Source organism: Oncorhynchus tshawytscha, linkage group LG05 (assembly GCF_018296145.1).
Source record: "Oncorhynchus tshawytscha isolate Ot180627B linkage group LG05, Otsh_v2.0, whole genome shotgun sequence".
Classification (NCBI taxonomy): Eukaryota; Metazoa; Chordata; class Actinopteri; order Salmoniformes; family Salmonidae; genus Oncorhynchus; species Oncorhynchus tshawytscha.
The window spans coordinates 58815147-58829502 of NC_056433.1; the positions used below are offsets into that span (position 1 = coordinate 58815147).

The following is a 14356-nucleotide window of genomic DNA, read 5'->3' on the forward strand; positions in this document are numbered from 1 at the left end:
ATAATTGAATAACATGTATGTGTACATTTATTTTGCAACGCTCGCACATGTGATGCGAGCTGTGTGGTCAGCATCTTACGGATTGGGGTTGCTGTGGATGGCTGTTCACAAATCTATATTTGAATTTGAACCCCATAATGGTTGAATTCAAGAAGTTTAAGCTGCCTATAAATCATTGATTTTTAAACCAGTGGACAGCTAGTGAAAAATGTGCTCTTGCAACAGCTGCATAGTGCGGATCCCAGCCTATGGAATAAAAGTGGGACTTTTATTGCTCAATCTAATTGATGCTGATAAATAAAATCCATAGACCTAATGGACACATGCTCAAACTCACACACTTTTGATAGACTTAAAGGGGCAATCTATAGTTGCTACATCCATTTTGGACATACAAATGATATATATTAATGTAAAGATATAATTTAATCGTATTACTATACGTAGTAGAAAATGATGGGTTAGAAGAAGCCTACAAAACCAACCCATAAAGTAAAATGTAACATCCATGTATGGCCAGCTATGTAAACTTTAACATTGATTTATCCTGCAATAGATGTTGTTCAATTGGTAACATACATTTTTGTCTTCCTCTAATGCCTCTTATTGGGAAAGTAATATAAAAGTAACTGAATGTAATCAGATTATGTTACTGAGTTTGGGTAAATCCCAAAGTTACATTACTGATTACAATTTTGGACAGGTAAATAGTAACTGATTACATTTAGAAAGTAAACTCTCCAACCCTGTGTCTCAAGTTGTACAAGTCTTCAAAGATTTGAGATTTGAGGTGCATGTGTAAAAGACACAGGAACTAGTTTAGTGTTTTTGTTTTCCTAATACTGTTGGACAATGCAACACCCGTCTATTCATTTTCGATCGTTTCTTACAATCAGTCCTGAAATTAGCAAATCTAAAGCACTACCCTAAACCTTTTCATCATGTGTATCTAACCTCCCTCCTTTAACCTTTCATATTTTGTGTCACAACATTGCCTAATTGGATAACACACTGCAGGAGGTGTTAAGAGGCTACTGACAAACTGAAATGGTACACCCACACAGACAGTGTGATGAAGAAGGCAGAACAGAGCCTCTTCAACCTCAGGAGGCTGAAGAAATTTGGCTTGGCACCTAAAACCCTCACAAACTTTTACAGACACCCAATTGAGAGCATCCTGTCAGGCTATATCACCGCCTGATATGGCAACTGCACTACCCGTAACTGCAGGGCTCTCCAGAGGGTGGTGTGGTCTTCCCAACGCCTCACCGGAGGCAAACAACCTGCCCTCCAGGACACCTACAACACCCGATGTCACAGGAAGGCAACAAAAAAAAGTTAATCAATGACAACAACCACCCGAGCCACGGCATTTTCACCCTGCTATCATCCAGAAGGCGAGGTCAGTACAGGTGCATCAAAGCTGGGACTGAGAGACTAAAAAACAGCTTCTATCTCAAAGCCATCAGACTGATAAATAGCCATCAGTAGCACATTAGAGGCTGTTGCCCTATATACATAGACTTTAAATCACTGGTCACTTTAATAATGGAACACAAGTCACTCTAATAATGTTTACATATTTTGCATTACTCATCTCATATGTATATACTGTATTCTATTCTACTGTATCTAAGTCTATACCGCTCTGACATTGCTCGTCCAAATACCCATATATTCTTAATTCCATTCCATTACTTTAGATTTGTGTGTATTGTGAGACATTACTTGTTAGATATTACTGCATTGTCGGAGCTAGAAACACAAGCATTTCACTACACCCGCAAAAACATCTGCTAAACACGTGTATGTGACCAATAAAATTGTATTTGATTTGAAAACCATGTCCATTTAATATCACTGTTTCCTCTGTGCTAGATGTATTTAAAAAAAACAGTATATGCATTGGTTTATTCGTCATTAGAACATTGTGGAAGCAAAGTTCAGAAACCTTCTCAAAGAAACAAAAGGAGAGGCCCTTATTAGATGATTTACAGACAGTGTTGCTATCCAGCTGTGTCCCACTGTAATTCAACTCACCCAGGCCTTTTATTATACAAAGTAGAGCCACTTGCTCTGTTTTCACACCCATCTGTCAAACTCACCCTCCTCACCGTTAGCCATCATCATATTGTTTTTTGAAGGTTTTACAAAGATCCATGCTATAAGAAACCCTTATCAAAATACCCAAATTACACATTGTTATCCTGATATTACACAGGGGGAAGGAGATTATGTGGTTTTATACACGTGATTACAGTTGTTATTCACACACGACAGTTCTCTGCTGTGTTACTACCTTTCCCATGTCCTGAGGAAAGGTACATCAATAATTAAGTATAGCTGAATATGATTAGACTCCAGGTTTAAGTTATGGAATAATATTAATGTTGGTGAATAAGGGAGGACTTGTCTACGGGAACCAGCATCTACTATTCTGTGGAGTAGGTTCATCCTGCGGATGGATTAATGGGATGAATGAGTGTGTGGAACAGTGGGCCCGGGGCAGGCAGTAACCCTGGACAGTGGAGGCCCTTGGTGATGAGATGATAGTATTCGAGCTTCCTGTCCTGCAGAGCTCAGCAGGAGGGACTGTGTGTACTGAAGCTGCATCCTCCTCCCCTGAAGATCTGAGCAGAAACCACACTAGTTTGCTTCCTTCTGTCAGCTTCCCCCAAAACACTAATTTTCTTCCCTCTCTCAATCCTGTTTTCATTTTCATTTCAATATTTAGGACCATTTGCACAATTTAGTCACCAGCGTTTAACGAACATCTTTGTTGTAGACCGTTTAGAAAACTAAAAACTCCATCACAAAGTGTGATGCCAATCACATCAAAGAACAGTACATGCCTGTTCATGAATGGCTACTTTACCTCTCATGAATGGCTATAATCCCTGTTTTATATATGTTCATGTTTACAGTATCGGATCACTGTATTTATAGTTAAATGTTGTTAAGTAAACTAAACAAACTGTATTAACGTGTTTTAGTTTTGTAGGCTACTGTACTGCTCTGTTTGTTGTGGGGTCATACTGCATGCACCAGGTGGCAGTCTACATTCAATGTTTCACTCAAAAGTTATGCTTCTCAGAATTTACTGATACATGATATCATTTTGACAATCTCTGATAAAAATTACATAGATTGTTGCCTGAGTTTGCGTAATCATTCATGAGTCTCGCCAAAAGTATCGCCTATTTGTTTTCATCCCACAGTACTCTTTTGTGTCGTTTGTCCACCAGCCTTATGAATAGTCACATGACAAAGATGTTGTCCAATCAGCTGCCTCCAGAAGAAAGCTCGTAATTTTAAACAGTGTGGAATGCCACTGGTCGCTGCATCGACAATGTGGCACAGATAACCAACAAACTACAATAATTTGGGTTGTTTGCACGTTGATTCTAGCGTCAATATGATGAGTTCTCATATTGTCACTCCTGGGCCTTATAGGGCGACAAAACTGGTAAGCTTTTCTTGTACACTTGTTCTTGTTGTGAAGTTAGCTAGCTAACGTTAAACCGTTAACTAGTGTTACGATGCTAGCTATGCTGCAACTTGGGCAAACGAGCGAACTAGTTATGGTGTAAATTGGGCAACCTAGTTATGATGTAATTTGGGCAACCTAGTAGTTATGATGTAATTTGGGCAACCTAGTAGTTATGATGTAATTTGGGCAACCTAGTAGTTATGATGTAATTTGGGCAACCTAGTTACCTATGCTGTAATTTGGGCAAATAGGCTGGCTAGTTAGCTAACGTTAGTATGTTGCAACTTTGGTGGGTTGGTTGGCTGTCTGACTGGCTAGCTAACGTTAGCTATGCTGCAAACTGGCTAGAACTGTGCAGATCACTCACAATGTAACGGTGTTTTTTACAGAGTCGGACAGCCCTACATATTTTAGGCCAGCAATATGTTACCGAGGATTAGCTAGTTAGTGACAAATCCCTGATCGTTTTCCTATTCTGATTTGACGTCAGGATGATATCACATCAGCAATTAGTAGTTGAAACACTCCCCGCCCCTGTTTCGGTAGAAATATGAGAGATTGTGCTGGAGAATTGTAATCACTCTCAAATGAATAGACAAAACTATGGTAGCCCTCGATCACGACTCTCAGTTCCATTACACATAACGTTACGAGTCATTGGATGAAGGTGTCCTTCTGTATGGGGGACATATGAACGCTGGGGCTCTTAACAATCAGAAAATTAACACGAGGTATGGTTTTGGAAACTAGGACCGTAACTTCAATTTTCAGCGATAAATCATGAAAATAGAAGTTGTTCCCACATGGCCATATCTAAATGTTACAGCACTTGTGGAAGACGAGTCCACCACCTGTGTGTATGCGTAATTCTGGAAGTGTAGCAGGAGGGTAGTTTTGTTGGGATGGAGTCACCCATAGCTGTATGGAAGTGTGCAAAACTGCTACAGTAAGTGTATCTGTTTTATTTGAATGATGTTTCGAAATCCAAAAATCTCAAGCGATGATTGACGTTTCTAAACGTTCACAGCCTAGAGTTTGAGAGCAATGGATGCAAAGACTATCTATTATACCAAACTGATCGTTTAACATTTTTTTTTTAGGCTATATAGTGTTACATTTATAGTTCTGGAGTGTTATTTTGTTTACAAACACTGGCGTAAAACTAGTCCGGCTGTGATACAGTTCATATACATTCTGAAAACATTGGTGTGAAATCGTGTAAATGTTCCTTAGTAAGAATGTTGAATTCAATACCATTTTAACATACTCTACAGGTTGTTTGTGGGGTTTGTACTTCAGCGGCTCGAAATTTGAGACAAAATATACTTATGAAATACCTTTTAGAGAGGTGATATGTATATGGTTCGGTTTGGCACCAAGGTAAAGTCAGTTTAACATAAGATATTCGGTTTTTGCTCGTCAGTAGCTATTGAGCCAAGCATGCCATGACAATAAAAATGGTATATTCTGAATCAGGGGAGGATGGAGGAAAAGTCAACTTTTTATATATTGAAATCTGAATACAAAATTGGACAAACCTCACAGACAGCCGGTAGAGTAAGTACAATTTAATTTGTAAGTACAATTTAATTTGCAGTGGAATGAAGTCACAAAGCTATTCAAGGCAGGGATGCCTCTGCGGAAACACCGACAACACTTCAGAGTATATGGGAACTGTTTTACTGCCATAGCAGCTGTCGACTGGCTACACGAACTGCTCAGGTACAATAGTAACTTTGGACCAGATGTCACCAGACAACAGACTATCCAACTGCTGAAGAAGTTCCTCAAAAATCATGTGATCGAGGATGTGAAGGGCAGATGGGGTTCAGAAGATTTGGAAGACAACAGCCATCTCTACAGGTAGCCTAAATCCTAGATGGTGGATAAATAGTTCAATCAGGCTGTTTGTTTACCATTGTAAAAAATGTAGACCAAAGCCAGCATATAAATGGGCATTCCCTCTCTCGTGTGAACATACTTTCCTGCATGAGCTCACGGTTCCTCCATAATCTTTCATATTCTCACGGGGGGGGGGGGCTGGATCTGGTCTATTTATAGACACCCTGCAAGGTGTGGCTTAAGGTGACCACGCCCCCGAGTAGGTTACTCCCATGTAATTAGCCTAACTTTGGCATCATCCTAAGCAAACTGACACTTTGAAAACATTAATTGATATTATTTTTATTTTTTATATTTTTTTTATAAATCTTGTCGATATTAACATTTGGCTGTCACAACAAATGATTTGCATGATACTTATTCTTCAACTGTAATTTGTTACCTGACCTGTTAACACTTACAGAAAAGATGTCACATTATATTTGTCATTGTTTGTTAACACCTAGTTTTTTTCGCCCGTTGGTTAGCTGTCTGGCTAGTGAGAGAAGTTAGTCTCGCTCTAATTCGCTAGTCGCGTAAATACTTCCACTTTTTGCCTACCTGTAGTTATTTGAAAGAGTTGCTTATTGTTGGCTTGCCTATACAGTTGGGCAAAAGTATTTAGTCAGCCACCAATTGTGCAAGTTCTCCCACTTAAAAAGATGAGAGGCCTGTAATTTTCATCATAGGTACACTTCAACTATGACAGACAAAATGAGGAGAAAATCACATTGTAGGATTTTTAATGAATATATTTGCAAATTATGGTGGAAACTTTTGTTATTGACCAAATACTTATTTATCTCAATACTTTATATACCCTTTGTTGGCAATAACAGAGGTCAAACGTTTTCTGTAAGTCAAAACAAGGTTTTCACACACTTGCTGGTATTTTGGCCCATTCCTCCATGCAGTCTCCTCTAGAGCAGTGATGTTTTGGGGCTGTTGCTGGGCAACACAGACTTTCAACTCCCTCCAAAGATTTTCTATGGGGTTGAGACTGGCTAGGCCACTCCAGGACCTTGAAATGCTTCTTACGAAGCCACTCCTTCGTTGCTCGGGCGGTGTGTTTGGGATCATTGTCATGCTGAAAGACCCAGCCACGTTTCATCTTCAATGCCCTTGCTGATGGAAGGAGGTTTTCACTCAATCTCACGATACATGGCCCCATTCATTCTTTCCTTTACACAGATCAGTTGTCCTGGTCCCTTTGCAGAAAAACAGCCCCAAAGCATGATGTTTCCACCCCCATGCCTCACAGCGGCAGGGTAGCCTAGTGGTTAGAGCATTGGACTAGTAACCGAAAGGTTGCAAGTTCAAATCCCCAAGCTGACAAGGTACAAAATCTGTTGTTCTGCCCCTGGACAGGCAGTTAACCCACTGTTCCTAGGCTGTCATTTATAAATAAGAATTTGTTCTTAACTGACTTGCCTAGTTAAATAAAGGTTTAAAAATTATTTTAAAAATAAACAGTAGGAATGGTGTTCTTTGGATGCAACTCAGCATTCTTTGTCCTCCAAACACAACTTTTTGGTAAACTCAACTCGTCCTATTTTGGTTTCATCTGACCATATGACATTCTCCCAATCTTCTTCTGGATCATCCAAATGCTCTCTAGCAAACTTCAGACGGGCCTGGACATGTATTGGCTTAAGCAGGGGGACACGTCTGGCACTGCAGGATTTGCGTCCCTGGCGGCGTAGTGTGTTACTGATGGTAGGCTTTGTTACTTTGGTCCCAGCTCTCTGCAGGTCATTCACTAGGTCCCCCCGTGTGGTTCTGGGATTTTTGCTCACCGTTCTTGTGATCATTTTGTGACCCCACGGGGTGAGATCTTGCGTGGAGCCCCAGATCGAGGGGAGATTATCAGTGGTCTTGTATGTCTTCCATTTCCTAATAATTGCTCCCACAGTTGATTTCTTCAAACCAAGCTGCTTACCTATTGCATATTCAGTCTTCCCAGCCTGGTGCAGGTCTACAATTTTGTTTCTGGTGTCCTTTGACAGCTTTTTGGTCTTGGCCATAGTGGAGTTTGGAGTGTGACTGAGGTTGTGGACAGGTCTTTTATACTGATAACAAGTTCAAACAGGTGCTATTAATACAGAAAACGAGTGGAGGATAGAGGAGCCTCTTAAAGAAGAAGTTACAGGTCTGTGAGAGCCAGAAATCTTGCTTGTTTGTAGGTGACCAAATACTTATTTTCCACCATAATTTGCAAATAAATTCATTAAAAATCCTACAATGTGATTTTTCTGATATATATATATTTTTCCCCCCCCTCATTTTGTCTCATAGTTGAAGTGTACCTATGATGAAAATTACAGGCCTCTCTCATATTTTTAAGTGGGAGAACTTGCACAATTGGTGGCTGACTAAATAGTTTTTGCCCCACTGTATGTCCTTTCAACTTGCCGGAGTCCAGCTGGGCATACAACCTTAACAAATGGCCCTAACAAAAGTAGCCTATGGTGATGTTTACACCTACTTGGTGGAATCTCCAGGCTTGCACAAATATTAAAATACATAAGAATATTATAGCTGTTATTTGGACAGATACAGCTCACTAGTCCATACTACAAGCTACCTAGCAAGCTTTATGCAAAGCGACTTACCGGTGATTAAGTGGTTGAACACACAAATGTACCGAGTAACCGGAGCCCACAGCTTTCCATCATCAATAGCCTGAAACAATAAGGTTTGTCTAACCTGGTCCTTGGGCAGTTGATTAAACTGAATTAGATGGTCTTTCTTTCCATTCAAACAAAACAGGACACAATAGCTTTTCAGCATCTTAAAAGCATGGCTAGTTAGCTTATTGAAGAAAGTCTGTTGGAATTTGCTCTTTGGCTGATAATTGTGACATACATTCCATGCAACAGTCTCTGTTCATGCTAACATTTTTACATCTAGAATGAAAGTGTTTTTAGGTATGATGTAGTTTGTTGATTAAGACAACATGGAAGTATGTTAGATGACCAACCGAGAATTTCCACAATTTTTATATGATGATACAATAAAAGAGTAGACATTGTCGGCTTAAAGTAGGCAATTTAACATGGGAGTGCCCTACGGCTGTACCTTACTCGGGGGGTGTGGTCACGTTAAGACATGTCATATGTGTATTATCCATGCACACCAGAAATTGAGCCAGGGAGATGACTCCTTTCTCTACAATCTCTGGGGCACCCCCTCCGCGGGGTGGGGGCAATAAGCAGACCAGTGCGATCCCACCCCGAAAGAATGAGGGAGTGGGATGTCTCGCTTTCTCTACCATCTCTGGCCTAAGTAATCTTTTAGGGTGTTTCATTGAAATAATTGTAGCATTTCGCCTTTGCTGTCCTAGGTTTGCTTCAACATCTCCTTTGAAACCAATTCCCCATCGCCCACCTGTGTCAGGGCCTGCATCAGTAAAGAAGAGTTTCTCAATGAAAGAAAAGGAAGGCTTCTTCAAATGTAGGACTTCCAAGAAACCTGGCAAGGAGACTACAGTAAGTATTGTTGATATTTTAGAAAATGTTCCCCCAGTATGATTTGCCCGCATAATTGACTGAGAAATTGTTTCTCACAGGAAAATGTGGATCCATCAAAACAAGATATGGAGACTGAGCCTGTGATTGAAGTGGTCCAGGCCAGAGCACTAACAGAGGAAGATATTCAGGATGTTTGGAGAGGCATCACTCTCACACAGTAAGATTCACTCTTCATTTATTTAAAATCATTCTTACTCATTTTAATGAGTAGATCCTTATTCCATTGCCTCTTTACTCCTTCAGCCTTCAGAAAACATTGGGATTGACTGCGCTTGAGGATGTTTTGGATCCAAGACACATCAATTCTCAAAACATTGTGTACAACATGACCAATGTGAACAAGCATGGGGTTGTTACACTTGAGGACAAGACTGGTATAGCCTATTCTTTCTCTGATTTATATCTGCACTCTGTACACAATGCACGCAAAATGTAAGATGCATGGTCATTTATTAGCCGTTTCTCCACAGATGACCTCCCACACTGGGTCTTGTCTGCAATGAAATGTCTTGCAAACTGTAAGTAAGATTTTACTCAACAGTTTTAGTGGCATATTGTATTGAGAAATAGATTTCACCTCACACAAAACAAGACTAGGCTCTCAATAGGAGAGCTATGTTTTCAGACCAACATCTAAAAAATGTCACTGAACCCTTTCTAGGGCCGAAGTATGATTCCAACCAGCCATCCTATCCTGGGTTTGAGAGGGATGTGTTTAAAACCGTCTCTGACTACTTCTACAGCCTCCCTCAGCCACTTCTTACATTTGAGTACTATGAGTTGTTTGTCAACATCTTGGGTATGTATGCATTTTGCAAGCTTTAAAATTGAATGCATAAATGACCATGAGGTGAAATGGTTTGACAAACTTAATTTTTGGGGTTTCCCTGTTCCTCTCTAACCTAAAGTGTTACTAAAACCTGGATTGAATTAACCTATAATGTAATTTTCCCATCTTTTGCAACTTAGCTATCAACATTTGCAGTCATTTATAAGTTAAAGTAGAGGACAAATCTCAGGTGTGGTTATTGAATTCAGGCAAATGTTTTAAAGTTTACTGGACTAGTATTCATCCTTCTATATGAAATTTCATTTTTTTATAAGAGCTCTATTTGATAAGATTTAGTTTGTCTTGTCTCCACTCTGCAACTGAACAAAGATTGACCAGATCCAATACAAGCAGCATGAAACTGCAACTGGTTTGTGTTATTTCCCTCCTAACAGAGGATGTGACTCGACTGCTCTGTGACATTTGTTATAACTAACTCATGTATGTCCAATTAGCTATTCCCTTTCCCCACAATGTGCCAACTCTCTTGTTTATGTCCTGCTGGCTTCACAAGTGTTGTTTTTGTCTTTGTCTGGTCTCTTGCTAGTTTTATGTGGCTACATTGTGGCTCCTAAAACTCAAAGAGGAAAGCGAAAAAACCAAGAGGATCCCAGCTACCCCCAGCCTGCCAAAAACCCTCACATGAACGGTGCTGTTAACCTGTTCAAATCAACGGAATGTCTGTTGTTGAGCTTAATTCGGAAAGAGGCTTTTGAAGAGGGCGACTCACCAATGAGAGAGGTGTTCAGCTCAAAGGCCCAGTCCACGTTTGCAGCTCTGAAGACGGGCTGTGCCGGGAGGGTCCCCCAGATGGGTCTGACAGGCCGAAGGGCCAGTTCTGGGGATGTCCTGGGAGGCAACTCTCCGAGTCTTGTACGGTCAGAGAGCAGTGGCACCTCTTCAGTTAGGCTCAGAAGACCCAGTAGTTGTTCCCTGGAGAGAATCCTGGATGAATCAGCTAAGTCTGACTCATACGCCCAACACAAGTTGTTCCAGTCTACAGAGAGTCTGGTGTCCTGCAAAAGTAACAGTGGCAGCAAGTACAGCACCCAACCTCAGAATAAAACTGACTCTCTGTCTGTTTTAGACAGCTACCCTTACTCTGAACCCCAAGTCTTTGTCACCATGGCAACTCCCAGTTGCAACAGCAGTTCAGGTGTGATGTCTGTAGAGGGTAGCACTCACAGCTCCAAAAGCGAGGGTGCCAGAAGCAGCATCTCGCTACCAATGGACACCCTCTCAGTCAGTCAGAAGCCCAAGCGCCCTAGGAGCATTGGTACCTGTTTGGATATAGCTGAGCACAGAGGGATGTCTGCCAGCTGTTTCAGTATTAACGCCCCTGTAGCAGAGATCACCGTGAAGCCAGACTCCTCCTCCACTGTTGGCCTGAGGGGTCCCAGTCTGCTTAACCTGAGGGCCAGCAGCATGGACCTCCGAGACCTCAGAGCTGGACCTTCTGTTAGCAGGCGCTGTCAGAGCTCTCTGGACCTGTCCAGGCCAACCCTTGCTCTGCCCTCTGTGTTCACTTATGCACGCCGTCTGAGTTCCGAGCAAAGTAAGCCTACATCTGCATGCTTGTGTTTGTGCTTTTGCATGTCTTAACACCTGGCCTAACATTGCTCATTGGGCTTGCACTAATATGGGGTGAGACTCTAATTGTCCTTTAAGAGAAGGTTATCACTGCAAGCATTTCAATTGTAATCATCTGGATACTTTCCAGAACTTTAAACTGCCCTGTTTAAAGTATTATGCCTATACAATTACATTTAATGATGACGTGTACAAGTTTTTAAATGTAACATAGTTAATGCAGTTCTTGCTGTAGAGAAGCAAGGGCTTTTTGCCATTGAGATATAACATTGATTTAATCTTCCAAGTGAAATCACACACGCTTCAATGCATTTCATTAGCCTCAAGTCCTAGTGGTGTGTGTGCATCGTTTTGATCTGATGCATATCAAGGGTTGAATACATGCCATTCCATTGTACAGTCGTGTGATTGTGTATATGTGTGAAGGTCTCCTCCAGCCTCAGTTGGAGCGGGTGGCCATTGAGGCTCTGCAGCTCTGCACCCTGTTGCTGCCCCCTGCCAGCCGGAGGAAGCTCCAGCTGCTGATGAGAATGATCTCCCGGATGAGTCAGAATGTGGACATGCCTCGGCTCCATGACGCCATAGGAACACGCACATTGGTGAGGGCTGAGAGAAACACAGGTTTTGCAATTCTGCGTGATGATTTGAACATATCCTCATAACTCCATTATTCAATCCCATTGTGTTTCCAGATGGTCCATACCTTCTCCCGCTGCGTGCTGGGCTGTGAGGAAGAAGTGGACCTGGATGAGCTTCTGGCCACCAGACTGGTCTCCTTCCTCATGGATCACCACCAGGAGATACTCCAGGTGCCAGTCTATCTGCAGAACGCTGTCCAAGACCACCTGGTATACCTCAGAAAAGTACAGGTATAATACTGTCACTCTTATAAGGTATCTATTATATACCGTAGTTGGTTACGTGAGTTGTCATGAAATAGAATTTTCATTGATTTTAAAGGTAGACTCAATGAAATTACTTTGCCATGAGCAACACTAGCTATTGCGATGAGCAAGATGCAAGACTTCCTGGTCACACAGTATCTGTGCATGTGCAAGGTGTCCCCTTCACGCTGTTTTCAATGTAGTAGCTACAGGACCAAAACAGCGGTGAAATTTACCCTCGTGCTTCAAAGCTCTTAGTTGTGGAAATTGACCCACTATTCTATTTACTTTGTGTATCTACGTCATATCGCTGAGTCTACCTTTAATAAAGAAAGTAGACCGTGACGTGTTGAAAGTGACTATCCTCTCCTCTAGATAACCTACCCAGGTAGTGGTGGTGTGGAGGCCCCCATGCCCATCTACTCCTTCTGCAGACAGATCAGTACCGAGGAGTTTGAGGAGCAGAAGCTGAGTGTGTCCCAGGCTGCCATTGCTGACCTGCTGGAGAGCCTGGTCAAAGACAAGAACATGTCTGTGAAGGATAAGAAGAAGAAGCTCAAGCAGGTAACAAGTTAGATGGCATGTTGTGGGAACACTTTCCTAGTATTCTCTTATCTCACTACACAGTACGAAAATGGATGCACTCACTTGTAAATCACTCAAGACTCTGCTAAATGACTAAAATGTACAAATGTAATCTCACTGCACATTTGTATACGATTTACCCCCCTAAGCTAATACATTTTTGTATCATCAGTTTCAGAGGCAGTATACAGACATTTACACTCACCGATTTCCAACGACTGCGAGCGAGGCGCAGCTTTTTGAAGATAAACCAAAGATCAAACCTCCAATGCTGATAAGTATGAAAAAACCAAAAGCTTTTGGAATTAGAAATTGAAGGTACAATTGGGATGCAACTGTTTGTGTGGAATATTTTTGTTGCTTGAAACTAGACCTGGCAGCTAAATGTAGGAAGGTGGGAGGAAACTACTATGGGGGACCACCACAATTTAGACTGCAACTATAACATTTCTCTTTAGGGTTGAATTATGCATGTTTTATGTTAAGTCATGTTTTTGTGTGTAATTTCTAAATACTGCAGTATGTATCTTTAGTGCACCAAATAATTTATTCGGGATTGATGATGCCCTCGTATGGGAGTATAAGCTGTAAGCAAATGACAATTTGGGAGTCGATTCTTTATTTTCTTTTATTTTGAAGTTGATCCAGATTTATAGACTCCGATTGACATCAATGTACGGAATTTAAACCTTCAAGCATTTGTGTTTTTTTTTTTTCATAGGGTTGTATGAAATGCTTATAATTGAACTTTGTTCATGTTTTTCTGTTTTGTCACTTCTCTGTATTTTTATTCCATTAACATTCTCTAAGTTGAGCTCAAATACTTTATTGTATATTTTTGGTGTGGGATGTTTTTCTCTTTCTTTCCTGGCTAGTTATGTTCAGCCATTTGGGATAATGAAGTTTTGCACTATTTTCTGTCATTTTTTAAACAAACAGTAGTTTAGACCAGTCAATACAATGGTTCATATATATACTTGACAAATGTATTTTTACTGCCATTTATGAAGTATTAAACCTAAAGGGAGACTTTTGGACTTATTTAGATGCATTTTCTCAATACCTCTTTATAGCTGGATACCTAACCTCAAAGGAAGAGCCATCAATGACATAAGTTTACCCTTTGACTTGTATTGTTATTTCCCCGCAAAACATCTGTTTACTATGCAACGTTCTTGAAAATAAAGTGTTCAACTGTAAAACAAAATCCTCTTTACGAACTGTGCAAATGTACTTGCCTTTATTAGTGTTCTAGGATGGTGTTTATTTAATCATATTTGTTTACCTCTGTGTCCTTGTACTGTCTGTCTGGCACCAGAAGGGAGAGACAGTGTTAACTCTGACCACAGAATTCCATGTATCTTTGCACTACACATGGTGCATGTGGCAGAGCTCTGCTGTTAGAATTCTAAGCTCATTGCAACTGAAGATGATGACTTGCATGTCCCTCTGATTCTGACCTTCATCCCTCTAGATCGGGATAAAGAAAAGGAAGACCCCCAGTTAATCATACATGTGCACAACAAACACCCTCTGTGTGGGTGCCTACACAGATTATTGTAAAACA

The 14356-nt window shown here is 40.9% G+C and overlaps 1 protein-coding gene across 2 annotated transcripts; it reads left to right on the top strand.

The window, feature by feature from the left end:
- The first annotated feature begins 3297 nt into the window (after positions 1-3297).
- On the top strand, positions 3298-13826 carry depdc1a (DEP domain containing 1a). 2 transcript variants are annotated; one of them, XM_024421569.1, is made up of 12 exons: positions 3298-3466; positions 5088-5353; positions 8715-8859; positions 8940-9058; positions 9145-9275; positions 9372-9419; positions 9563-9700; positions 10278-11285; positions 11747-11919; positions 12013-12189; positions 12580-12768; positions 12962-13826. In XM_024421569.1, exons 1-12 carry the CDS (start codon positions 3416-3418, stop codon positions 13103-13105), a joined length of 2589 nt encoding a protein of 862 aa, XP_024277337.1. In that variant the 5' UTR covers positions 3298-3415; the 3' UTR covers positions 13106-13826. The 2 variants fall into 2 exon arrangements, with proteins under 2 accessions (XP_024277337.1, XP_024277338.1); XM_024421570.2 differs by lacking the exon at positions 10278-11285.
- The last annotated feature ends 530 nt before the right edge of the window (positions 13827-14356 follow it).